The 12,333-nt window shown below is 29.4% G+C and overlaps 1 protein-coding gene across 2 annotated transcripts in view; it reads left to right on the forward strand.

Annotated features, from left to right (window-relative positions):
- LOC107451923 (uncharacterized) overlaps window positions 1-12,333 on the forward strand; it is a 38,003-nt gene that overhangs the window by 17,498 nt on the left and 8,172 nt on the right. For both annotated transcript variants that reach the window (XM_087158060.1, XM_087158061.1), the window contains 8 exons: window positions 616-772; window positions 4,062-4,159; window positions 4,821-4,929; window positions 5,672-5,769; window positions 6,303-6,411; window positions 7,153-7,250; window positions 9,081-9,239; window positions 9,921-10,103. In XM_087158060.1, the coding sequence (XP_087014186.1) occupies window positions 616-772; window positions 4,062-4,159; window positions 4,821-4,929; window positions 5,672-5,769; window positions 6,303-6,411; window positions 7,153-7,250; window positions 9,081-9,239; window positions 9,921-10,103 (1,011 nt within the window). The remainder of the gene's footprint in view (window positions 1-615; window positions 773-4,061; window positions 4,160-4,820; window positions 4,930-5,671; window positions 5,770-6,302; window positions 6,412-7,152; window positions 7,251-9,080; window positions 9,240-9,920; window positions 10,104-12,333) is intronic.

Consider the following 12,333-nt stretch of genomic DNA (forward strand, 5'->3'; position numbering starts at 1 on the left):
TTCTGGTGGGATATCAGTTAAAAAAATGGTAGCAGAAACAAATGATACAGATGAAACAGAATCAAAAACATTTTGGAGCCTTTGAAACATTAAGAAATTTTCTATATTCACACTTATTAACAGAAAAAGTCAAAAATTTATTGTTTGTGTAGAAAAGAAAAGAGAGTGTTCAAACCAAAATTTCTCCATATTTTAAATAAATAAATATGTTTACACGTCTTTCTTTCGCAGAATAAATAATTTTTCCATTAAGTACATAATTTCTTCACTTAAAATTTTTCATACGTATTGTAAATTTATTAATTTTCAAGTCCATTACTGCCGTATTACTTATCATTCGTTGTAGTTATATGTTCACTCGCATTCAATATTTTCCCGTATCTATCGTTCACTTAAGGGTCCCATGAGAAACGATCTCTGGAGGTTCTACTGTTAATTATTGCAACTTCGCATACATGTTCAACTGTTATTTTCAAGCTCATACAGGGCTTAAATTTATGTGGTTCTAAGCAATCTTACATTGAGGCAGTAATACTTTAGTTCTTTACATACTACTTTTTTAAGTTTTGTTTGAATTTTAAAATGGAGTGTAGAAATAATTCTTCTGTACTTTAGAAAGATCGGTTTCCTAGAAAGGAAGAAAACAACCCTAAAGCTATCGACCAAACTCCAAACGAAGCTGAGTGTGGAGCACATGAGGAAAAAGAGGATCTGCAGAACATGCCATTCCAAAAAAGAGTACCTCATGACCGAGACAGAAGTAAAAATACCGGTGTGCAATTTTTTGTTAAAATTCTTTGAGGCATTACATGTTGAAACATGCATATCTTATCCATATTCTGATTTATTTTATTTATATTTTCTTATTATATATGAATTTTGCTATCTATATTTCATTGTTTGTCTTAGTTTAACACGGGAATTTGAAACGTTGCTACATGCAAAGCGAGGGGGGGGGATGTCCAAGAACAACTTTTGATCTTAAATGATAGTATTTTCACGTATTAAGACTCAATCTTAATGGTTTGATGGCCTAACCTTAAATATATTAATTATTTTGTACGCACGATATTTTCAGTTACACTGTTAGAAATTTCTCGGAAAAAATAGTTAAATAATAATTTATTGAACGGCTTATCCCGAGCCTATAGCCGAGCTGGCTCATCAGTCAATCTCATGACCGGCAGAACTGGAGTTCGAGTCTTAGTGTTGACACCACAATATTTCCTCCATTTCCTTCAACACATGAGGAATTTCCAGTGTCCGGCTCTCCAATGCTCATTACCTTATGAAAAGCCGAGCTCCTATGTCTAGTTAAATAATAATTTTTTTTACGTTTTTGAAAAATGCTAGTTGTAAATGGTTAAAAAAACCGTTTAGTTTTTTATTCATGGTTTTATAACCAGATTTTTTGTAAATGGTTTGAAAACCATGAAGGAAAAAAACGTTCTTTACCGTAAACTTTACGATTAATCGGATGGACAGACAGCTACCAGTTATTTTACCATAATTTTAGAATGAAAATCTTAACAGTGTATGATACCTAACAAAAAAACGTACTTTATCTGAATATACATATCTTTCATACATAATATTGTACATATATTTAGTTACAGTTTTCGACTGATTTGAGTTATTGACCCACTACCAGTCTAGGTTCAGTCAGTCCAGTTAAATTGGTTCAGAAGAAGAGTCGAAAGTTTGAACTCCTTTAAGATATTTATACTTTTTTGTGTATTTCGTCATATTTTAAGTGATTAAAAAAATTACGCAATTATAAAATTCCTTTAGAAAAGGAAATTCCATGCGGGAAAAAAATATACAAAATTTGAGAGAATAGTTTCTGAGTTATCAAATTTTTTTTAAAAAATTAGTACATTTAAACTTTGATTTCTCACGAATTCGTTCAAATGTAGAGTTTTGTTACATAAAATTACGTTTTTTAAAATAAAGAAAAAATTTGTATACCTCGCAATGCAAAATTCTTTCGATTCTTATTAAATGAAATAAAAAATAATTATTCAAATTATTTTTTGCATAGAATTATTTTTGGATAATTGAATTTTATAATTATATGCTTATATTTTTTATTTTGCTTAAAATTTTTTCGAGGTATGGCGAAATAGCAAAAAGGAAATATTAACATGTAAGGGGTTCAAACTTTATAACCGTTCACCTGATCAAACTATTGCGATACGTGCAATGTTAGAAATTTCTTCGAGAAAAATGGTCAAATAACAATTTATAAGTTATTTTGTCATATTCTAACAAAACAGTTATATAACCATAAATAAGATGGTAATCAAACTGTTTACTGTGAGGAAACACAGTTTGTTAACTGTTTTCATCTAATACGATTAAGCAACCAGAATTTTATCACACCACCTAAGCTCACCTAATGACACCTAATTCCTTTCAACTGCTCACTTATTATAGCAGAGAGGACTAATCTGGTAGTCTCATGAACGATAGAACTGGGGTTCGAGTCTCAGTCTTGACACCACACTATTTCCTCTATTATTTTCAAAATATGGAGAGTTTCCAATGCAATGCACTCCTCAATCAGTGTTCTGAATTATCCAATGCCCATTACCTAACGAAAAGCTTAGCTCCTATGTTCAGTTAAATTTTGTTTTCATGGTTTTGAAACTATGCTAGTTGTAAATGGTTTAAAAACCGTTAAGGTAAAACATGTTTTTTACCGTAAACTTTAGAGTTAATCGGATGGACAGACTGCTGCCGGTTATTTTACAATAATTTTAGAATGAAAATTCCTACAGTGTACGATAATATAATACTAATAAGATATAATAACAAAAATTGCTAAATTGTTGGAATGGATAGACTAATGAAATACAGGGTGTTTATAAAGTCCCGGACCCATTTTGATGTTTAATAACTCATAAAATAATAAAGATAGATTAAAATTAATAACGTAAATGGTTAGATAGATTTAAAAAGTTTTATGACCTTTGTCAATGAACTTCCACGAGTGCCCCCTTTGTCGCACGGAGAATATCAAATCGATAGACAATTTCAAGCCAGGTAGCGGCAAGCATGTCGGCATCCACAGAGGCTACTGTGGTTGTAATTCTGGCATTGTTAATCGCCATAATGTGTGCATATGGGGATCTGAAAACCCCATAAATACCGTGAGACACAAAGGGATTCCCCAAAAGTGTGGTGTGGACTAATGCACGACCGAGTCATTGGGCTTTTCTTTTTTACAGAAAAGACGGTCTCATCAGTCGTATACTTAGAGATGTTGGAAAACTTAGTACTTCCACAGCTAGAAGAGCTTCTGCCACATGTCTTTTTGCAACAAGATGGTGTACCACCTCATTGGGGTATCATCTTTCGTAGTTCTTTGAATGACCATTTTCCAGGAAGATGGATTGGGCGAGGAGGTCCAATTCCTTAGCCACCCAGATCACCTGACATAACGCCGCTGGACTTTTTTCTTTAGGGATTTATAACGGACAATGTTTACAGGAGGATCGTGTTGAACATTGATGACCTAAAAGCCAGGATTACAACCGCAATAGCCTCTGTGGATGCCGACATACTTGCCGCTATCCGGCGTGAAATTGACTATCGACTTGATATTCTCCGTGCGACGAAGGGGGCACACGTGGAAGTTCATTGACAAGGGCCATGAAATTTTTTGAGTCTATCTAACCAATTATGTTATTAATTTTAATCTATCTTTATTATTTTACGAGTTATTAAACATCAAAATGAGTCCGGGACTTTATAAACACCCTGTATAGCTCCGTAAATTATGCTTTATTTTACATTTCAAATCAAGGAAAGAGAAAAATAATCTTTCTCTCAATATTATTATTTTACGCAAGTATCTTTTTAAAAGTAATGGCGTTCTATTAATAAGACTATTTAAATCAATGGAATAAATATGCAAATAGTAATGAATGTGCCTTTTTTTCAAAATTATGTCATTGCAATTAACCTATTTGTTTCTCTTCAAAAGAAATGAAAAAAAAAGACTTAAAATGACTTTAAATCTGTTTCACTGTTTCTTATTTCGCTTCTTTCTCTTTAAGCTCGTAACATGGTAACATCTGAAGATTGGTGGACGTCTACAAAACGTAGTAAAGACAGCCATAGTCTTGTTGATACCAATAAATTAAAACTAACTAAGGTATGTTTGTTTTGACAATAGTATATTGCTTATTTTATTATTCATATTGTAATAGTATTAGTTTAACTACCATTATTTTATACTATTTTTCCATTATTGTGGACTAATTTCTGTTTTTTTTTTTCATTTTGCGGAATTTTATTTGATTTAAATTTACGGCTGTTTAACAGCAGAAATAATAATGATGCATACTATTTTAAAAATAAGATGATAAATAAAGGAAAAATCCTTTTAAATTTAATTAATATCTCTTCTCATCATAGTGAGAAAAAAAATTGTTTACTGTGATTTGCGAAGAGCAGATTCTAGGACAATTTTTTAATCCCGTAAATAAAAATAGTCTTTGATAAGAAGAGACTGGAAAAGACTAGAAAGACCATTAAGACTAGAAAACTGTACCTTTACATATATCTTTTTTTAAACATATTTTTTATAACATAGTTATGCAGTTAAAAACCTCTTAACATAATTTTCATATAGTCTCTGAAACTGTTTTAATTCTTTTGGTAAAAAAAATTTTTCTAAAGATTGCTTTACTTAACACTTATACATTAAAATATAAGTTGCCGTATAATTAAAATTTATAGTAGACTTAAGTGAGAGAAAGAAAAAAAAATTATGCTATCAAAATGCTAATAAGTTTTAATTTTGTTTTCTGAAGCCTGATGATGTCGACAGCATAAAGCTTGGACGAGGAAGATTGTTGCGAAGTTCGAGTGGAAGTGAAACTGACAGTAGTTCTGGCTCTTCCAGTACTGAGAGGGCAGCAGGTTGTATTCTATTTATTTTATTGATATTGTAATTATATTTAAATGGACTCACATTATTAAAATTCATTGAGAAACTGATCTGGATGTTGAAAAAATCATTGACAGATTTGCCAAAGTTTCTAAAAAACGCATTACATTTACTATTCAAAGATTTTGAATACTTGAATTATTTATGTATTGTTCTATTGTTCATTATGAAAAAAATAAATGGGAAGACTAGCATTAAAAACCCGTTTTTTTTCTAAAAAATTTTTTTTCGAAAAAAATTCATTGTTGGGGGGGGGGGAGGAATCTTAGTCTATGATCCCCACCCCCTGAAAAATTTCTGTATCCACCCCTGATATCTAGGATGGTCCATGAATTTCAATAATCAGATTAAATAATTTACAGTAAAAATTTTCGTAAGACTTGATCATAAAAACAGCAAGGGCAGCTTTATTTATGTTACGTTCTTATAGTTTTTTATTTAAAGAAATTATAAACCTCCTTCTCTCTATTGTTGTTTTATTGTTCTTTTATAATTTTTTTATTGAAAAAAATTTATAAGTCTCTCTCTCTCTCTCGTTATTTTATGTAACTGTGAAGTCTTTACAATAATAAAAGATGGCTAAATTTAAACACTGAGTTCGAATTAGTACCTTTTTCTTTATCTTTAAAAAAAAGTATTTCATTTCAAATGAATAATAGTTAGCGTGATTTCAAAACTATTTTTCTGAACTTTATTTTCCTTTTTCTCTTTTAGCTGAAAACACTGAAATATCTGAAGATGGCTTGATGTCTTCTATAAAAAATGAAAACAGTTATCGCAATGTTGATCCTAATAAACTAAAACTGACTAAGGTTTCTTCGTTTTGTTAATAGTATAATAATTGTTTGATTAATCAAGTTGTAATGATTTTATTTTCAACTCATTATGTGCGTACTACTTGCCTGAATTGCAGGCATTCTTCATCTCTTTTTTTTCGGTTTTAGTTGGGAGAGGGGAATTTTTTTTGTTCTTTATGATTAGTGAAGAGCAGATTCCGGATAAGATTTTCCTTGAATAATATTCTCTCTGATCAAACTCTTTACACTAAGAGGCTTTTCCTTTTTATACATTTTCATTTATTGAAAAATATTTTATGTAATAGTGTGATCTAGTTCAAAATGATCTGAACATAGTTTTCAAAAGTTTACAAAACTGCCTTAATTTATTATGGTACTTTTCTTTTGTTTTAAAAAAATGCGATTTATATACACAGTTTATGATAACGATTTATACTTCTAATTCTAATTTGTCATATTATTAAAATTGATTACAGACTCAAGTGAGATACAGCAAAAAATATTATATTATCGGAAAACTTAAGAACTTTAATTTTGTTTTTTTAAAGCCTAGTGATGTTGAGAGCATAAAGCCTGGTCCAGAAAGAGCGATGCAGAGTTTGGGTGGAGATGAAACTGGTGGTAGTGCAGGTCCTTCTAAACCTGAGAAGGCAGCAGGTTGCATTCTGATTTATTTTCTTAATATTTTTGTTTTATTTGAACTATGATAATTTCTCATTCATTTAAACTTCCATTTAAAGCAAAATTTAAGACCTGTTAATATTTTTAATCTTTAACTCCATCTCATATAATTTAAAATTCTTGTTTGATAGACAGTGTTTCCTTTTGGAACAAAGCGATGGAAGAATTCTATACTGGATTGGATGATCATTTTTATTTGATACGTCATTTCTGTCAAGTTCTCTTTAACCCTGAAACAGTTTCACTTTAATTGGTTAGAATAATTTAATTTCTAAAAGCCTAATTTGCCTTTAAATCAGTCTTCATTGAAATCTAATATCTCTTTCTATTTTTTTCGTTACTTTTGACATAATTTTAAGCTTTAGCTTTTAACTTAAAGATATCGCGAGAATATTTTTTTTCATAAATGAATAAATATTTATTGAAAGCAAGGAAAAATAATAAATTTCTGAACCACTTAAAATGGCATTAAATTTCGAACAAATTAATGTTTTAAATAAGGAAAAAAACTCAAAAGTTGATAAATAAAATTGACCCTTTCCGCACATCAAATTTCAACGACCTGCTTGATATTATTAACTGCAAGTTTAACAGTTGAAATTTTTAAACTAATTAATGAATGTAAAAAATTTTTCAAGCACATTCCCTGAATTTTAGAACTGAAGTGTGATTTCCAAATTATTTTTCAGTGTTTTTTCCCCCTTCTTTCTTTTTTAGCTCAAAAATCTGAAATGTCTGAAGTGGACGGGATATCTTCTACAAAAAGTAAAAGTGGCAATAGCAATGATGATCCCAATACATTAAAACTGACTAAGGTATATTTGTTTCGTTTATTGTTCATTAGTTGGACTACTGGATTGTAATATTGGATTGTTCAATTTGTAATAGTTTTTGTTCAACTCACAGTATATGAACTGTTGTCTAAATTGTTGGCTAACTTTACTTTTATTTTTCATTATACGATAACTTTATCTGGTTTAAGGAACCCTCTGACCTGAGCAGAAATAACCCAGATGTGTACTGCATTTAAAAATAAAATGATAATTTATGGTTCGATCATAATTCATTCATTGGGTTAGTATACGTATACTAACCCAATGAATGAACTAACCAATGAATGCTCATTCACGCTGCACTAGAGCTGCACAATGGGCTATTGGTGACTGTCTGGAAAACATCTCTGAGGATTATCCAAAGACATGCCATAACAATTTTGATCCTCTGCAGAAGGGATGTCACCCCTGCTTCAGTAGCCCGACAACCAGCACTCGAAGTCAAGCACTTTACGGTAGAACAGTTTAACGAGGAACCAATACCGTCCCTCTGTCCCTACGCAGACTGATCAAAGTGGTCATCCACCTGCACACTGACCGAAGCCAGTGATATATATATATATATATATATATATATATATATATATATATATATATATATATATATATTCTAAACATTTAAATTCAGAAAATGAGTAATGAAAACTTTTTTCTATCTAATGCATTCTATCTAAGCAATAGTTCATTAAGCAAGTAATGTTTAATTTCGTTGGGAGTTTTGTCCCCCAAAACCACCTCAAAACTACGCCACTGATTACTAATAAAGATTACAATAGATTTAGACAAGCAATTCTGATGAGTGGGAAAAAAGAAAATACTAGCAAAGAGAATGAAATATTATTATTATTTTTTTAATAGAAGAGAGATAATGTTTGTGTGAACTAATTATGCAATTAAAGTAATTCTTTTTATTAATCTCATTATACTGAGAAGCATAATCTAATTTGCCAAAAAACGAATTTCATTTAATAAATGGTACGAATACAGACTTGCTAACGTTTTCAGTTTCAGCCGAATTTTTTTCTTAAATATCTAAAGTTGCAGCAATTTTCCTAATTTAATATTTTAATTAAACTATTTTTGAATTCCACGGTATTCAATAATCTGCATTTAAATCCTAGTGAATAAGCGGAAATATGTTTAAATCCTGTCGAAGTTTTAAATACATTTTGTTACCTATATGTTATTTTAAATATTGCATATTTTAAAGCAAAATTATCCAATTTATAACTTTATACACAAGCTGTTATGATTCATAATACACTTTGTTAGATGTTAGAAGTGTACATTAATTCGCAAAAATATCATTTCAGGTCACGTTTCTTTGCGTTCAACAAATACGGGGGGGGGGGAACTGAGGATAGTTATATTGAGACAAAATAAATTAATTAATAAACATAAATGGTCGTCAAGACATCAAAGAAGTTATTCAAACAATATGAACCATAATGCTTTTTATCTCATTTCATGCTCAATTTTGGCTTAAAGTGAACAGTTCTTATTTCGAAAAAAAAAGTTGACAAACCAGGTCAAATTTCACAATATATCATGCAATATATCATGATACTGAAGAATTCGTTTAACACTATAAAACATAATACACTTGATAATTTCAGTTTGCAAATTTTTAAATTATCCACAGCAGCTAGCTTATTCCTTAATGTGAAGGTGATGAGCTTGTTGTTAACAAAATTCCGTTGTACCATTAAAAATCTAGTTGATTTTTAATATTTTATCCTTGTAGATTTGATTATTTTTATTATTTATTATAATTTTTTATATTGTTATTGATATCGTTTCATTTCTTTCTAGCAATTATCTACTGCAACAAGCAATACACCTCATGATACGAATACGCAGGCTGCTGCAGCTCAACCAGAAAAGTATCCTAACTCTGGTGGAATGCCTACTGCTCAGCAGCACTATCAATGGATGTCTGGTCCAACATATAATCCTCAACCTGCTACTTTAGTACAAAATTCCCCCTCATAGTCATATTTTATTAAGATATAAAATGTTTTCCTCCTGTTCTTTAAAAATTATGGTGTTCCTTTAAAAAATAAAAGAAGACCATCATTTTTAGTGCGAATTATCTTTTGAACTTTCATGTTCTTTTTTTATCTATTTATTTATTTTTTATTTTTTTATTTTATCAGTTTAAAATTCTAGTTTAGGCTTTTTGTAGTACACTTAGTATTAAGAAGAAATAAAGTAGGCTTAAATAACTATAATTATCTGACTGTATTTAGTTATTTGCTTTTGTATTTTTTTTAGCTATTTTATTGCTTCAACTCTTTATCTACTTTGTTTTTTAAGTTTAAAATCAATAAATATGAAGATGCAGAGTATAACATTTTTGGTTATACCTATCATTTCAATTAATATTATTATAATATTTTTTTTAATTTATTGTTGTATTTTTGTCGGAGAAAATAGTAATTTCGGTTAGTCATGAAAAATTCTTGGAATTATTCATGGAAAGTCATGGATTTGAAAATTTAAAATTTAGCAGATACCCTGTATGTATATGTTTTAAATGCGGCATATTTTTAAATGCATTTTGTTACTTATATGTTATTTTAAATATTGTCATAATTAAATATTGAATATTTTAAGTATTGTATATTAATTACCACGTATTTCTATTTACAGGGCTACTATACAGCTCGAAGTAGCGTGCCCCGAACTATACCAAACATGGGTATGACGACATTGCAAATTGTAGCCAACCAAGCAGGGCAACAACCAACATCTCACTATGGACAGATACAGATGTTACCTCCCTTTTCTCATCCCATGCAACCAGTCATTGTGAATCCCCAATTTCAACAAATGGTTCATACTTCTCTCCTTTTAATAATCATTTTCTACTTGCATATTTTATTTGGTGTTCCATGAGTGAAACTTCATAGTATTATGGAAAACATCCTTTTAATAATTTATTTTCACCTGAAACTTGGACTACAATTGCTACAATAATTGTGTGCCAATTTCGTTGCAAATCTCAAGTTATTTGATATTCCATGAGTGAAACTTCATAGTATTATGGAAAACATCCTTTTAATAATTTATTTTCACCTGAAACTTGGACTACAATTGCTACAATAATTGTGTGCCAATTTCGTTGCAAATCTCAAGTTATTTGATATTCCATGAGTGAAACTTCATAGTATTATGGAAAACATCCTTTTAATAATTTATTTTCACCTGAAACTTGGACTACAATTGCTACAATAATTGTGTGCCAATTTCGTTGCAAATCTCAAGTTATTTGATATTCCATGAGTGAAACTTCATAGTATTATGGAAAACATCCTTTTAATAATTTATTTTCACCTGAAACTTGGACTACAATTGCTACAATAATTGTGTGCCAATTTCGTTGCAAATCTCAAGTTATTTGATATTCCATGAGTGAAACTTCATAGTATTATGGAAAACATCCTTTTAATAATTTATTTTCACCTGAAACTTGGACTACAATTGCTACAATAATTGCTTAATTTGTGCCAATTTCATTGCAAATCTCAAGTTATTTTTCGACTGTTATTACAGCGCCTTTCAAAATGGTTTTAAAAGACTAATACTTTTAAAGCTATATTATTACGAATCTCGAAGTTTACGCATTTAAATAATCACTTTTTAACACGTTCTCTTTGTAATAATTTCATCCTAAATTTAGGTCATTTCCTTATGATAGTTTCGCATGCTTTCCACGTTCCTACGCTTTTCCACGAGATTCTGAGAATCCGTATATTTGCTTCAATATTCGAATACAATTTCGAATCACACTGTTAAGTTATAACTTTTAGACGCTCTTTATTTATGCCGATTTCCTTGTAAATTGCTTCGATCTTTTTTTAGGAGTTATTGCTATTCTTATTTCCACGCAGTTTTAAAATTTCCGATATTTTATTTCAATATTATTAATATTGAATAGCAGATTAAAATACTAATTACGTGTTGATACGCTTTATTCTTGCCGATTTCATTTCAAAATAATGTGCTCTTTTTCTTCTGGCAGTTATTGCTGCATTTTTCCTTGTGATTTTATTGATTCTTTGATAAATGGAAAATTTTAAACTCTATTTTTCGTAATATTTTTTTTTTGTAGTTTAAGTGATTTTTTTTTTTTTGGGGGGGGGGGGGAAACGTATTCTATTTAACATTCATGAAACCTCTAATTCACTAATTTTAACTATCTTAAATTACAAGTGTATTTCCAACAGAATATTAAACCTTGTTTTGCTCTATAAAGAGGTTTTGTTTTTAATTTAAATCGCTTTAAATCTTATAAATTTTCATTAATTTAAATATTTAATTTAAATTTATATTCCTCTTTAAAATGATTAATTATTTTTCTGTGAGCATTGCAGTACTTTTATTGTCAGAATCTATTTTAAAATGAGCTTTTGTATTATATGAAGTAATAAAAAAAGCCATTACTTTTACCTAATGTTTATATTTATTTTACAAAATCTGCATTTTGGAAATTTGTTTTTTAAAGTATCAGTTTTTTCCATTTTTTTAATCTATTTAAATAGTAATTTTCTGACCTTAATTGATTGATGAAAAGGATTAAGAGCACAGAAAACTATACTACATAATAATAACCATATTTACCGTCGGTATGTCTCAATACCTTCTTTAATCAACCTGAGATGTAAATGTCTCCTCACCCAAGAAAGTTGTGCACCGCTTTTTTAAATAATGGCAATAATAAATATTTCAACCGCTGCTATGTGGCATTAGCATGAAGCAACTTCATAAAAAAATTTCCCTATTGTTATTATTTCTGTTTTTTTTTAATTATTATTTTTCGATTTCGTGTTATATTTACAACATTTTTGGAAGCACACCACTAAAAATTTTCTATAATATACTTCTCAAAATGTTTTCAAATTTATTATAAGAAACTTTAAATCCATTAATAGATAAAGATTTTGATCAGGTGTTGGCAATTTATTATTAAGCCTTATTAAGAGATCATGTCATTCTCTATTATATATTAATGATTGTTAAATTATATCATTTGTTAAATAATGTAAGAAAATAAGAGTTAATA

Source organism: Parasteatoda tepidariorum, chromosome 2 (assembly GCF_982258835.1).
Source record: "Parasteatoda tepidariorum strain Cologne lab strain chromosome 2, Ptep-v5.0, whole genome shotgun sequence".
Lineage (NCBI taxonomy): Eukaryota > Metazoa > Arthropoda > Arachnida > Araneae > Theridiidae > Parasteatoda > Parasteatoda tepidariorum.